At 47.7% G+C, this 15,475-nt stretch overlaps 2 protein-coding genes across 3 annotated transcripts in view; both read right to left on the bottom strand.

Moving 5' to 3' along the window:
- The window catches only part of LOC141512457 (uncharacterized), a 39,138-nt gene that overhangs the window by 10,523 nt on the left and 13,140 nt on the right, over nucleotides 1-15,475 (bottom strand). The window lies entirely within an intron of this gene.
- Nucleotides 178-15,334, bottom strand: LOC141512432 (zinc finger protein 454-like). 2 transcript variants are annotated; one of them, XM_074221359.1, is made up of 5 exons: nucleotides 15,288-15,334; nucleotides 6,126-6,214; nucleotides 5,759-5,885; nucleotides 4,134-4,340; nucleotides 178-266 (listed from the first exon to the last, which is right to left on the bottom strand). In XM_074221359.1, exons 2-4 carry the CDS (start codon nucleotides 6,156-6,158, stop codon nucleotides 4,150-4,152), a joined length of 351 nt encoding a protein of 116 aa, XP_074077460.1. In that variant the 5' UTR covers nucleotides 6,159-6,214; nucleotides 15,288-15,334; the 3' UTR covers nucleotides 178-266; nucleotides 4,134-4,149. The 2 variants fall into 2 exon arrangements, with proteins under 2 accessions (XP_074077460.1, XP_074077468.1); XM_074221367.1 differs by lacking the exon at nucleotides 178-266 and adding an exon at nucleotides 5,095-5,162 and having other exon boundaries at nucleotides 4,215-4,340.

Below are 15,475 nucleotides of genomic sequence, written 5' to 3'. Positions count from 1 at the left end.
TAGAATAAGGTTCGTATGTCTTGTAAAGACCTTTCCACAGTCCTCACAATCATAGAGTTTACCTTTTTTGTACAGACTCTTACGTTGGTTAAGATATGTGTGGTGATGTGGGAACTTTTCCCATAACCTGATCTCCTTGATAGGACCCTCCTCAAAGGTGTAGCTTTGAGAAAAATCCCTATTGAAACTTTCTACTAACATCCCAGATGATTCTCTTTCTTCTTGATTTAGGGGTGATTCCCAGTTTTCAAATCTGGTGTGCCAGGCTGAAAGAAATTAAGAATGAAAAAAATTTTAATTTCATGTTAATGGACTTCAGAGAGCTAATCCAAACTTCACCACAGTTATGAGTCTTCTTAGCCTACAAAAGGTCATGTAATCTTAGGCTACAAAGTGAAGCACTCTATCCTGGTAAGACTCTATTTAAGTCATAAATTAGGTGGTACATTGTTACGTTCTATGAATGAGAGAAAAAGGAGGATGGCCAAAGGCCCAAGGCTATATGAGAACCAGCTGAAGAACCTGAAGATTTGAGCCTAAAGAAGGAAAGACCAACAGGGATAAGAGAGTTCTCTTTTACTACTTGAGGGCATATAGAAGAATGACGACAGAATAAGATAATTTTAGAGCTGGAAGGGACTTTAGGGATGATCAAGTCCAGCCCACACCAGAGCAAAAGACTGCCTGAGCTAGAACATCTATGCCATGATGTGGTGATACAGATGCCCTCAGAATCTTCCAATGAAGGAGAAGCTGCTGCTTGCCCAGGCAGCACATGCCAAGGGGGGCTCCCTTGGCTGATTAGGAAATCATTCTTAACATTGGCCTAAAGTTTCTTTGTGGCTCCCAATTCTACTCTCAGGGGCTAAGAAAAACACGCCTCCTCCCTCTTTCACATGAGAGCTTCCAAACTTTCTCCCCGCCCCCCACTTCTTCAGTTGATCCACCCAGAGTGCTCTCCTAAAAGTGGCAGATTCTGATGCTCCAAAGTTCACTTCATGAACTGCCAGAGATGGCAGGAACTGAGGAACAGTCTAAGACAAAATCTTAATTCTCTCGACTCATGCTCCATGCTCTTCCTAATTTACCACACACCTAAAGTTCTCCTGGTATTGGGAAGGAGAAGAAAGAAATTGCTCCATGATGAGCTCTACGAAGGGTTGATAAGGAGACTATGACCTTGACAGATCCTAAAAATGGGAGTAGTGAGGTGGGGGAAGCACAGGAAAGGGAAGCATGTGGAAGAAAAGAACCTACTTATAAGGCAGAGGAGAGTTCATCCAAAGCAGGGGATCCTGCCATAGAATGACATGTTCATCCTTAATTTCTAGAGCTGGACAACTATAAGGGGCTTTGGAGACTGATTAACCCCAAGATCACCAGCAATAGTTTGAAGGGGTGGTGAGAGAATTCTGCTATACCAGAATGAGTGTGGAGTGAGGAAGCACTGGCCACAGAATCTGCAGCGAGAATCAGGAGAAAGCAGCCTGAATCCCCAGAGATGGTAAGGGAAATCTGCAGAGATTTCTCTGCTCTCCCTTGTGGTAGGATTCTGCTGCAAACCTACACTCAGATGCAGGTTGCAGTTTGGGCTTCCATACTAAGATAGCTGGATCCCTCCTTATAGCCCCAGGACAGAGGGAAGTGGGGGGGGGGCATCTACATATCAAAGCACAGGCAAGAGAGCATAAGGCCTTGGAGGAATAAAGGTCCCAGTGGGGTGTCCCCCCCAAAAAAACCAACCCAAACCTTGGAAGTGCTGTAAATTACTCTTAGACTGAGGAAATGAGTAAACAATAGAAAAAGAAGAATCTGACCACAGAGAATTACTTTCGTCCCATGGAAGATCAAAACATGTACTCAGATACAATAAAATCAAAACTTCCATATCCAAAACCTCCAAGAGAAATGGAAAATGGACTCAGACTATGGATGAGCTCAAAAAATACTCTGCAAAGCAATTCAGGGAGGTGGAGGAAAAGTTGGGAGGAGAAATGAGAGCGATGCAGAAAAAGTCATGAAAACCAAATCAAAAGCTTGGTGAAAGATATACCAAAAAATACTTAAGAAAGTATTATGTAAAAAAGCCAGTTTAGGCCTAATGGAAAAAGCAAAACAAAAGGCAAATGAGGAGAAGAATGCCTTAAAAAGCAGAATTGGCCAGCTGGAAAAGGAGATAAAAAAGATCTCTGAAGAAAATAACTCCTTCAAATGCAAAATGGAACTAAAGGAAACTGATGACTTTGCAAGAAAGCAGGAAGAAATAAAACTCTGCCAAAAAAGCCAAAAATTAGAAGAAAATGTGAAATATCTCATTGGAAAAACAACCAACCTTGAAAACAGATCCAGAAGAAATACTTTTAAAATTATTGGGCTATCTGAAAGCCACGACCAGGAGAAAAGCCTAGACTTCATTTTTCAAGAAATAAAACAGCAAAATTGCCCTGAGATCCTGGAAGCAGAGGGTAAAATAGAAATCAAGAGAATTCACTGGTCACTTCCTGAAAGAGATCCCAAAAGAAAAACTTCCAGGAATATTATAGCCACATTCCAAAACTCCCAAATCAAAGAGAAAATTCTAAAAGCTGCCAGAAACAAACAATTCAACTACTGAGGCTCCATAGTCAGGATCACATAGGATCTGGCAGCATCTACATTAAGGGCTTGTAGGGATTGGAATATATATGATATTCTGGAAGGCAAAAGACCTTGGTTTACAACTGAGAATCAACTACCCAGCAAAACTGAACATCCTCTTTCAGGGGAAAAGATGGACTTTTAATGAAACAGGGGACTTTCAAACTTTCCTATTGAAACAACTAGAGCTAAAGAGAAAGTTTGATCTTCAAGTACAGGACTCTGGTGAACCACAGAGGGTAGACAAGAAGGACTAACTATGAGGAACCTAATTATATTGAACTGTTTGTATTCCTGCATGGGAAGAAGATACTGATAACTCATATGAACTTTCTCATTGATAAGAGCTGTTAGAAGGAGCATACATAGACAGGGCACAGGAAGGAGCAGAATGCAATGGTATAATATAGTAAAAAGGTGGAGTTAATGGGTGATAAAGGAAAGTACTGGGAGGATGGGAAAGTAGATGAAGAAGAAGCTAAGAAAATTTCACATAAGAGTCAAGAAAAAGCTTTTTCAATGGAGTGGAATGGGGGAAGGCGAGGGGAAATGAGTGAGCCTCCATTCTCATCAGACATGGCTCAGAGAGGAAATAACATGCACACTTAATAGGGTGAGGAAATCTATCTTACCCCAGAGAAAAATGAGAAGAAAGGGATAGGATAAGGGGGGATTGGGAGAGGGAAGGGGGGGAGTAGGTGATAGAAGAGAAGGAAGATCAAGGAAGAGGGTACTCAGATACAACACACTTTTGGACAGGGCCAGGATGAAAGGAGAGAGAGAGAGAGAGAGAGAGAGAGAGAGAGAGAGAGAGAGAGAGAGAGAGAGAGAGAGAGAGAGAGAGAAGAGAATAGAATAAATGAGAATGAGGAGGAATAGAGTGGAGGAAAATACAGCTAGTAATAGCAACTGTGGGAAAAATATTGAAGCAACTTCTCTGGTGGACTTATGATAGAGAAAGCAACTCACCCAGAGACAGAGCCATTGGAGTCTGAACACAGACAAGTACAATTTTTTTTTCCCTCTCTCTATTCTTGAGGTTTCTCATCTTCTTTGGGAGGGGGCTATGTTTACTCTTATGTTTACACTTATAACACATTCAATTTACATCAGTGTATATCATGGAAACAATGTAGATACTATCAGACAACCTGGGGGGGGGAGAATGAGGAAAAAATTGTAAAATTCAAAACCTTACAAAAAATGATAGGTAGATATTACTATTGTATATAACTGGAAGACACATAAAATGTTAAAAGAGGTTGACTAACCCCACATCTATACTTCACAGAGGAGGCAACAGAATGACTTGGTCAAAATCCCCTTTGATCAAGGCTCTTGAATGTCAGAGCTTGAAGGACCCTTTTCTCCAAGCACTCCATGGAAGTTACTGCTGTTACTGTCACTGCTTCAGGGTCTCTGGGAGCACAGATCAAACACTCAGGGGTCACAGCAAAGACCACCCTACAGGGCCCCAGTTCCAAGTCTCATCTTACCCTGCTGCACCAGCCATCACTTTATCATGGTCATACCTAACTGACCAGATGGGCTGCTGCTCCATGCACTGGCTCCTAGCTGCCTGTGGAAACGGCTTCCTTCAGGGGGATGGGTACTTCTTGGGATCCCTGCCAGCAGACCCCATGCCAAAGGCTCTTCCCCTCGTTCCAACCAGGAGGTCAAGTCTGTTTGGGAATCCAGAAGGCCTGAATGTGGGGGAGAAAATGAGAAGGCTCTCTGGAAGCTGTGGTGACATTTTCCTTCTATTCCCCTAGGCTCACAACTTCAGGGTCACCTGTGACTCCTCCCTCAGTGGACAGTTGATTCTCTGTATCTCTCACCCACCCAGTATCCACTTTCATCATCACCACTTCAGGTCAGGCCCTTATCATTGCTTGCCTCAATGACTGCCATAGCCATATCACTGGTCTTCTGGCTTCCTGACTCTCTCATCTTCAGGGCCTGTTCCAGATAGCTGCCCATAGAGTCTCCCCAACCCATGTCTGACCAGGTCTTTCCTAGGCTCTGGGAGCTACCCTGGCTGCTAGGACAAGGCTCCAATCTAATGTTCTGGAATGATTCCATGTTACTGCTCATCCAGACTGGTCTCCTTGTCGTTCCTCTATCTTCTATGCCTGGAACATCCTCCCTCTTCATGCCTCCCTCTAGGAATCCCTAGGTGTTGTCAAAGCTGTCTCTCCCATGAAGTCTTTCTGGGTTCCCCCCGCCCCGCCAGGGTCTACTCCAATTACCCTGTGCTAACTGATCTGTGCTTATCTGTGTACAAGAGACTCCAAGATCTTTGACAGTGAAGATAACTTTGATTTGGTCTTTGAATACCAGTGGTGATGATGTTCATCTTTTTTTTCTCAAAGACCATGACATTGGGGAAGTGATGCCATGACAAGCAAGTGAATTCAATTTGCGTTTGGGGGAAGGGGGTTATGTTAAGTCACCAACCTCAGTTTCTCCTCCGGAACCATCTGGGTCCAGTGGCCAGATATAGATCAGGATGACTGGAGATGGATCTGGAGGCAATCAGGGTTAAGTGACTTATCCAGAGTCACACCACTAGTAAGTGTCAAGTGTCTGAAGCCATATTTGAATTCAGGTCCTTCTGACTTCAGGGTAAGCACTCTAACCATCATCTAGCTACCCCCAATTTTTGTATGCAGTAGTATCCTAGTATGCAGTAGGAGCTAAATAAATGCTTACTGATTCCCTGAAGGTAGCAGGGGGTTCAGGATTTTGTTCAAAAGAAGAATGAAGAGAGGTGGTAGGTGAAGCCAGATAAGGACTGGGGTAGGACCCTAGAAACTGTTTCAAGGCACGTTTCTGCCCCTCTTGGCAATGGTCCCTCAGAGGAATTGCTTGCCCTTCCTGAACCTCATTTTCAACTGCAATAAAGTTCAGATGGACAACCTCCAACTGTTCTCCCAACACTGACATTCTAGAGTCATCATTTGTTAGGGCAAAACTAAACATTCCATTCCTATCTGGAAGGGGTGGCCCTCCACCTGTGTGAGGGTCCAGGAGAGGAACAGTCTCTCTTGGGACCAAGTGAGTTGAGCATGCAGGGGCCCCAGCGTCCTAGAGGTAAAGCCTCATTGGGAGGCAGCCTTACCCAGGGAGACCAGGTTCCTGTAGTTCTCCAGCATCACCTCCCTGTAGAGCTCCCTCTGAACAGGGCTCAGGAACCCCCACTCCTCCTGGGTAAAGTCCACAGCCACGTCCTTGAATGTCACTGCCTCCTGCAACACCAAATATATGCATGCTGGCCTGGTGGTGACCCCTGATACATCCTCAGGAATGAGGATAAGCAGATTATATGGAGAAGATGGACAAGAGGTTTGGGGGTTTGGGCTGGTCCTGGGGCTGGAATAAACCATTTTTCCTTTGCCAGCCCCTAGCACATAGCTCAGAATGACTGTCTATCTAGGGTCTGGAACCTGGGGAATCAATCCTACAGAGGAAAGAGCCTCCCAACTCACCTGAACTCTGGCCAGGAGAACTCCAGAAGCCATTCCCTCTTCCTCTAGATTGTCCTCTTGAGAAAGGGCAAAACTGAAAGACAGCAAATCTGTGGGACAAAGAAAAATCACTGCAAGGGAGCCCAGGCTGGTGTGGTGCGCGCATGCTCTCCCCCCCCCCCATCCCCTCCCTCTCCCTCTCCCTTTCTCTCTTTCTCTCTCTCTCTCTTCCCAGAGACAACCCTGTTGTCTCCTAGGATCAGGAAATCACAGAATTTCAGACTTGTAAACAGAAATGTGTTAACTGAAGCTTTGGGAGAGGATGAGATCCCTGCCAGGAAAAAAGAGTCAGGAGAATGTGCTGGGAGAAAGCCAAGAAGTTGGCAGTGACCCAGGCAGAATCACAGAGGAGCCCGGGTGGGGGATAGGGGGAGTGGAGGTGTCTCATCCAAAGAGTAATGAGAGGGAGCTCACCACCCAACTTTGGTCTGATGGAGACAAAGACAAGAAAGGCAAGTGAAGTCAGAGCACACACGGCCTGGCCCCAGCCCAGCTTTGGAGCCTGGAAGCTCAGAAGGGGATTTTGTCATTACGCTGAGGACATTAAGAGATGGCCAAGGTCCTGGCTCAGATGGATAGAACAATGACAGAACCATTCAGCCCCTCCTCCCTTCCTTTTCTAGGTCCATAGAGGAGGACGCTTAGTCTGGAAGGGATGCAATCCAAGAGGCTCATTGGGCATTAGCAACCAAGAAGAGGTGGTCCTGCAGTAGCTCAAGCCACCAGGCCAGGTCCAGATGAGCTGAGGCTGGGGTCCTGCTCAGTCCCTCCTAGTGACCTGGGGCTGGAAAAGGGAAGTGCTGCCACATTTCTGGAATCAGGGAAGGGAATGAATTCAATAGACAACTAGTTAATCCTGCAAGACTCCACAATGTATTAGGGAAGGAATAGTTCATGAAAATCCTAGAGAAGGAAGCGGGGGCCTAGGAGTGGGATGTGACTTCATCAAACACAGGTAGGTCATGTATCCTAAATAACAGAGGTCAAGGGCAGGGCTTCATAAACTTTGGCATGTCAGGACCCCTTTGGAAGCTTGGTGGAGGAAGGGAGTCAAGAAGGAAGGAATGGAGGGAGGGAGAGAAGAAGGGAGGAAGAGGGGAGGGAAGGAGGAAGGAAGGAAGGAAGGAAGGAAGGAAGGAAGGAAGGAAGGAAGGAGGGAGGGAAGGAGGAGGAAGGAAGGAAGAAGGGAGGGGGAAGGGAAGGGGGGAGGCAGGCAGGCTCCCTGTCCAGGACCATGACATCCTCCAGTATACTGTATGCTGCGGCCTCCTCTTGACCTCTCACCTCCAGCCTCCCCCAAAGGATGCTCCTCAAGCAGAGAGAGGTCCAGCTAACACAGCTGCCTAAGCACTGCATCTGGGCTCTTCACCAAAACCTGGTCTTTAGGCTCCACCTGCATGGGTTGTGAGTGTTTGAGGGTACAGGGGGTCACCAAGAGCTCACCATGTGTCCCCTCACTGTGCTCAGAGGCAGGATACTAGGCGGACTAAGCTCTGCAGAGGCTCACACATCATTCACATCACAGGATGCAGCCCCAAAGGTGTGGATTCATCCCTGGTCCCACAATTTGGGAGGGGAGGTATCGGGGTCCAGGCGCTACCAGCCGACATCTGGCACAATGAGCCACAGGAGGTGTGCTCATCCACACGGAGCCAGCTGGTCGGCTGTGGCTCAGGGACCTCCAAGGAGACCAAGCCCACGACTCCTCAGGCTGCCCAGCCCAGGGGGCAAGGAGAGAAGCTGTGGTCACTTCCCTGATGTCCAGCCTAAGTGAATGTCTGGCTTCTTCCTGGGGAGCCCCACTCTGCTATCTGCCCCCCCCCCCAGCCCCCAGCCACCTCTCCTCCAACAGAAGCCTCACTTGTCAGTGCTCAAGGCCCTCCCCTTCCCTTGCTAGCTACCTGGCTCTGAACACCACCACATTTATGTGATCCAGGAAGGCCTGGACCCCCAAACACCTGCCTGACCAACTAAGAGGCCTTTTCCAATCCTCCCTGCACCCTAAATTTATATTAGAAAGAAAAGATCAAGCCTTCACTGCCACAGAGACAACAAAACACCAGCTATGCACAAACAAGAGAGACTGGATACACAGGAAGGGACTGAGGTGTAGACAACTGGGGAAGGGGCTAGGGGTTGGGCAGACTTGAAGGAAAGTAGCTGGAAGGGGAAGACAGCCAGGGAGAAGGCCCCAGTACTGGGCTGGAATGGGGAGACCAGAGGCAGGCGACCCCCAGCTGTGAGTGGAGCAGTCCAGGATGGTATGGAGCTGGCAGCCTGGGGTGACAGGAATAAGGTGAAGATGACCAGGGTGGGCTTGGAGGTGAGACTTCATCTGGGTCCTCTGGAATGACCCCTGATCACAGTGAACATGTTCTTCAGGCTTTCACGGATGGTTGTTTTTGTGGCATGATCTCCCCATCTTCTGGCTCCCCCGCCTCTCTTCCTGCTCTCACCCATCCTGGAGGATCCTTCCCCCTCAGGCGCCTCCTCTTCTCCCCCTTGACTCTCTTCAATCTTTGCATCTGGCCTCTGGCCTCCTTGCTCACCCAAGCTCCCAGGCTCAAGGCCTTCCCTCTTCCCCAGCCTCTACAGCTCTGACACTAGGGACTTCTTGCCTCTTATGGCTGAGCTCCTGGTCCTGCTCCTACCTGCCTGACTCTGCACAGGCTCCTGGGTGGAGCTTCCCATAACCATTGAGGGCTGCCCAAGGCTCTGGGCCAGGACAGGGAACCCTAAGTCATTTCTCTTCTTCCTTTCCATTCACTTCTGATCAGGTTGATTCCCATGGCTTCCATGATGCAGATGTCACACCTTTAACTGCCTCTTAAGACACCCTGAACTGGGAATCCCATGGGCAGCTTAGAGGCAACACATCCCAAACTGAAATCATCATCTTTACCCCAAAACTCTGGCCCTCTTCTGAGCATCCCTCCAACTGTTGAGGGCACCACCATGCTCCCAATCCTTGGGGCTCCCGACCAGTGTCTTCCCCTTTCTTATGCCCCCCCACCAATCAGGTTCCAAGTCCTATCATTTCTTCCCTTGTTTAGGGTCTCCAGTGCACCCCTTCCTCTACTCTGACACAGCCTCAGTCCTGGTGCAGCCTCAGCACCTCCCACCAGGCTGCCTTCCCTGTTGTGGTTCAGTTTCCATCCAATTGGATGGAATAGTTGGGGCAGTTTCACTCAAGGGTCTTTCCCCTTGAATTCTCTGACTCCTTGTCTTCCTTTTTCTAAGCCCTACCCCTGAATGGCTCCCACCATTTGCTTCTGTTCAGACTGTTTAAGGGCGTATTTTAATAAAGGAAGTCACATAACCCCTGCTCTCTAGCTCTATACAGATCAGTGCTGGTTACTCTCAAAACAGAAATCCTTTTACTATCCCTAGTTGCATCTTTACTTTGTGCATCAAAGGCAATCTCTCTACTCCATCTTTGATCCCATTTCTTCCCATCTCCTCCACCAAGAGGCCCTAGATCTTGCCCTTCTTTGATAGCTTCTCCTCAATCCCTACCAAACCTCTCTTGACCACACATCCCTCCTATCCCTCCTCCCCTCCAAGAAGCCAGTGACACTCAGCCAGCACATTGTAATGAAGTCCTAGGTACCAGCACATGGGTCTGCCACCTGGCAGGTGACATATACCCTGCCTGCAGGGAGGGCAGGACTTCTCATTTCTCAATCCTCAGAAATGTGGGTTTGTTTTTTAACTACATTCTTCCACTAAAACTGCTCTCTCCAAAGTGACCAATGATCTCTTTATGGATGTCTCAAATGCCAAATTTTAAAAACACAAATCTTTATTTATACAAATAGATCCTTCCCCATTCCTAGAAGGGAGAAGACATATGTTTAACATAGTTATACACATATAACCTGTATCAGAATGCTTTCTGTCAGAGGAAGAGGAGAGGTGAGGGAGGGGGAGAAATGTGAACCTCAAAACTACCAACGCATGATTCTTGAAAACTGTCTTTGCAGGTAATTGAAAAAAATAAAGAAAGGAGAAAGAAAAGTCACCTAGGAAAACCAACCAACACATCACCGTTATATATGTGTGTCACCCTGAGAATGTCACCACACCTCTCCAGGCATCAGTTTTCTCATCTGTAAAATGAGGCAGTCAGAGAAGATGACTTCTGAGGTGCCTTCTAATTCTAATCCTATGAGCCAAGTCTGCCCCAAAGGAAGAAGGCAGCCAGGTTATTACATTTTTCTAAATTATTTTTCTGAACTTTACCACTAAAAGACACTTCCAAACATAAAACCAAAAATCTTCATTTCATAACATTGTTTTAAAAAATACAAATATGCATGTGTATAAATGCATGCATGCCCCTGTGTGCATATACATACATGTCTGTATATGTAGATAAGACCATGCACATTATTTTCCAAAATGTCCTACTTGAAATAACAAATGCTAGAGAGATTGTGAGGAAATAAGTATATTAATGAATTGTAGAAGGAATAGTGAACTGATGCAACCATTCTGGAGAGCAATCTGGAACTATTCCCAAAAGACTATAAAAATGTGCATACTTTTGGACCCAGAAATATAACTGTGAAGTCTACATTCCAAAGAAATAGGTAAAGGACCTATAGATACAGATATATATATAAGTTCTTTTTGTGGTCATAAAGAATTGGAAATCAAGGGGATGATATAGGAGGAAAAAGTTGACATCCCTATCAATTGGGGAATGGCTAAACAAGTCCTGGAATATGATTGTGATGGAATACTATTGTGTTAGAAGAAATGACTACAGGAGGCTTTCAGGAAAAAACGTAGTGAGATGTTGAAGAAGTGAGAAGGGGGTGGCTACATGGCACAGTGGATAGAGCACTGGCCCTGGAGTCAGAAATTCCTGAGTTCAAAAGTGGCCTCAGATACTTAATAATTAATTACCTAGCTGTGTGGTCTTGGGCAAGCCACTTAACCCCATTTGCTTTGCAAAAACAAAACAAAACAAAACAAAAAAACCTAAAATGAAAGAAAGAAAAGAAAGAAAAGAGAGAGAGAAAGAGAGAGAGAGCGAGAGAAAGAAGTGAGAAGAACATTACCTAGCTGTGTGACCTTGGGCAAGTCACTAAACCTTATTGCCTTGCCAAAAAATCAAAACCCACTCTTCTTTCCAACACCACTGTCCTTCTTCTGGTTCTGCTCATTTTGCCTCCTGCCACCTCAGGCTGCTCCAAATTCTCTCGTCATTTTTATGCACAGTCTCACTCTTCAATGCTCAACCAGTCTCTGAGATCCTGAGACAATCTCAGGCATCCCCTTTGAACCCAACTCTTTGCCTTTCCCTCTGACTCCCCCTTCAGGATCCAAGTGTTTGCTTTGCTTGCAGCTTTACTTTCCTATAAATTATCCTCCATTTATGATTTCTTGAAATAGTGCTAAGCTTTTTTTTTTAATGTCATGATCTTCAGGCAGTCCAACTGTTCTCTGTTCCAGTCCAGCTCTCCCCCACTGCAGCACTTTGGGGAAGGTTTAAGCTGCCTGGTCTTGCTGGGTCCCCTGGCTCCTGAGCAGGCCTCTGACTGCATGGATCTTCAGGGTCCTTTCTGGAATCTTGAGACAGAATATTAGGGACCCTTAGAAGGATTGCTGCCCACTCCTGTTCCCTGGCACTCCCACACAAGGGCTTTCCCATGGGAGCCTTCTGCTCTTGCTGCCCCCAGACAGACCCCTGCAGGCTTCCTGTATCTTTGGTCAGTCTCTGATCACCCTGGGAGATGGCCTTGCCTCAGAAGCAACTCTCACAGAGATCTGTTGAGCACTGGATTGAAAGAAGTCACTTGAAGTTTTCAAGGGTTGTCTTGATCTGAAGTCCACCTGCTGGGAGGAAGCACCTGGAGCTCTGCACTCCACTTCCCATTCAGGAGCCATCTCAGTCAGAAGTCTAGTTGCATGCTCTCTCTGCTCTAGAGAAAAGCTTCTTGGTCATTTTAATTATGGTTTCTTTCTGGTTTTTTTCCACTTTCCAAATACATTATAGTCACTGTGTGTATTACCCCTAGTCCTACTTACCTCATCTCACATCAGTTCATAGAAATCTTTCTGTGCTTCTCTGAATTCTTCCCATTCCTCATTTCCACAGTAATCTTCCATAACATTCATATATCCATTTTATTGGCCATTTTCAACTTGATGAACATTCACTTTGTTTCTGCTTCTTTGCCCCTACACATAGAGGCTACTAGGAATGTCTTGGTGCTTACTGGGTCTTTCTTTCTTGGGCCTCCCTATGGTGTATCAAGCAATGAGACAGATGCTGAGTCACTCTGGGACACTCACTGCAAACTGCTTTTCCTGACTGGCTGGACCAACTCACTGCTCCACCACCAACATCTGAATTGAAGATCACACCTCACATTTGTTCAGTGCTATGCGCTTTATAAATATTTTCTCTGTTGCTCCACAGAGCACCCTGAGCAGGTTGGAGTCATTAGCAAATGGAGGCAAACAGATTGAGTGACTTGGCTTGGGCCACACACCCAGGAAGGGTCTGAAGGCAGCTGTGACTCAGGGGTCACTGACTGCAGCCCTTCCCACCCCCCAGGTGCCCCCCCAACTTTAGCCATTCCTACCTTTTGTTATTTGCTGAGCATCCCATGACACTTGATTTTGATTTGCTTTTTCTGATTCATTTGGAACAATCCTTCATCCGGATGTTCACTGACACATCTCTGTGCAAGTCCAACGGCCCTTTCTCAGTCCTCATCTTCCCTGACCTTGCTGCATCATCTCACACAGTTGAGTGCTCTCCCCTCAGCTCACTCAAGGCAGAATTCCCTCTCTTTTCCCCCCAAATACTAAACTCTTCTACTCTTCTAGGCTTCCAAGTGATCAAGATTAAAAACCCAATCCCCCCCTCCCCACCCAAGCACCCTGGCTCTGCCTAGAGGCCAGTAGGAGCCAGGGCTCCCTCCTCCTCCCATCCAAAGGCCACAGTGGCCATACTGAAGTTTATAACTATATTGAGTGACTGGCTGGAGAAGAGCTGAGAACACGCCTCTCCTGTGCTTATTGGCAGGGTTAGGAGAGTGGCCTACGTCGACATAAATGTGGTTGACTGTGAATGGCCCCTTGCTCAGCTGCTCTTGTGTTTTCTTTTTTTATTCTTTTTCACAAGGAACAGCTGGGTGGGTGTGGAAAAGAAGAAGGATATTTCCAGAAACTAAGGATATAAAAGCAAAAAGATATCAATTTAAAAGAAACTTTAAAGATGAACATACTCAAAAGCTACTTAAAAAAAAAGAGAGATCATTGGCCTAGGAGTAGGAGGCCCAGGGTTCAAATCCAGAGCCAAGGCCTGAGCACATTCTCTGCCCCGCCCCCCCCCCAAGGCCTCCAGGGCCTTTTCTTTCTGCTCTTGTGACAAACATGAAAGTGTCCCCCTCTCCTGCAGGTTCCATTCCATCTGGGGTCAGCACTGTCCACCTCCAGAGCCTGGCCCTAATGAAGGCAACACGTGTTCACCCAGAGCTTCCTCTGGTTAAACACAAGGGCTGTTAGGGTCTTTCCTGAGCCTGACTGCCCTTCCAGGTTTAGGAGATACCCCAGATCTGCCAGCTCTTCCTCACCCAGGAGAATCAGTTTTTCCCTGCCCCCCCACAACCTGGTGCACTCCTTGTCACCTCCATTTTCCTCCTGCAGAATTCCACCCCTATGCCAGGTCTCTCCTGATCAAAATCCTAACCTAAAATCATCATAATTTTTCTAAAGAAACAAGTATGTATCTCCCCCTTGCATCAACAGTCACAGGATGGCACAGACATCCTGGAAGGGGAGAAAGTTTCCCAGGCTTTATGCAAGTCTGACACATTGCTGCTAGGGCACACTTCTTCTCGGGGGGCTCTGGGGGCTTTCTCCTCCTCCTCCAATGTCACTCTTGACAGCGTCTGTCCTCCCCAACGACGCTGTGACTGAGGCAGACACCCAGAATGGAGGGGTGCCTGATGGAGCTGCGACAGGTGTCAGGGCCTCAATTCTGATGGATCCTGCTAAGATCACAGCCCTTTGTCTCATTCTAAAAATATGTTTCTCCAAATGCCCCTTGGGAAAGGTTTCTAACCTTGTCCCCGTGCACGCGTGACCCCAAGCAGAGGGGCTGTGCTTAACAAGATGAAGCTCTGGAGGTGGACTGGGCCAACCCCAGATAGAATGGAACCTCCCGGAGGTGGGGCGCTTTCGTGTGTGTCTTCCTATCCAGGAAAAGAGAAGAAAACGGGCAGAAATTTTGTCACCTAGAAGAAACAGCTTTAAAGACCCGTAACACAGAATGGAAATGAGGCAGAATTCAACTCTGCATGGAGAGATTCCAAAGACTCGCCGATATCATCTTAATAGCACAAGGGACGAAAATATAAAACTCACAAGGCCCGGGGAGCCAAGAGGCCAAGGTCATGTGAAACACCGTTGGTAAGGAGGCAGACCCCAGTGGAACAGCACCCAGCCTCCGGCTTCACGCTGCACGGGGCCACAGTCAGACACACGCGTGTTTCTCTTCCAGGGAACAATCAATCTACCCCCAAAAAACACACACACAAAATAATAGAAAATTGAAGTGGCTGGAGAAATTGGGGGGGAAAACCTTTTTGTCTCTCTAAATGGGAAGCAAAAGGCGATAATACAAATTTCTCGACATCATGCGACAGCTTTATAAAAAATAGGGAGAGATTGTAAGTAAATTAGAGACATGGAGGTATTTAAAGCCACCTTTTCCAGACTAACCTGCAAGAGAAAGAAAGGGCCCAAGGGCCCAGAAACAACGGCCGGAAAAACGTTCCCAGTTTGGGGGCGCAGCTAAAGGGGCCTCGCGGGAAGATGAAGAGAACACGATTAATGAAACAAAACAGCACGATTTATAGTCGGGCAGTCCGCGCCCGGGGGCAGGGGCAGAACCTGGGCAGGAGGGCCCCCCCCACACCCACTGCCACACGCGTGTGCCCGCCACACGCGGACCGTCGCGAGGGGCCCCCCCAGCACCCCGGGGCGCGCAGGCGCGCTGACGTGAACGCCTCCCCCCCTCCGCACGCGGACACTCGCAGATCCCCCCCTCCGGAGCCTCCCCGCCCCTCCCCGCCCCGTGACGTCACCCCGGAGGGGGCTCACCTCGGCGCGCGCCTCTCCCTCCGCTCCCCCGGCAGCCCGAGGCTCGCTCCCGGCGCCGGCTGAACATCGCGCCTGCGCGGAAGCTCGTCCTTAACCCCGCCCAGCCGCGGAAGCGCCGCGTGGAGACTTCTGGGAAACGGAGTCCTGAGCCTCCGGAGGCGGACGCAGGCGCGGGGGGGCGGGGCGGC

This window comes from Macrotis lagotis, chromosome 1 (genome assembly GCF_037893015.1).
Source record: "Macrotis lagotis isolate mMagLag1 chromosome 1, bilby.v1.9.chrom.fasta, whole genome shotgun sequence".
NCBI classification, from domain to species: Eukaryota; Metazoa; Chordata; class Mammalia; order Peramelemorphia; family Peramelidae; genus Macrotis; species Macrotis lagotis.
The sequence above is the reverse complement of the archived record's forward strand: the minus strand, read 5'-3'. Positions and strand labels throughout refer to the sequence as shown.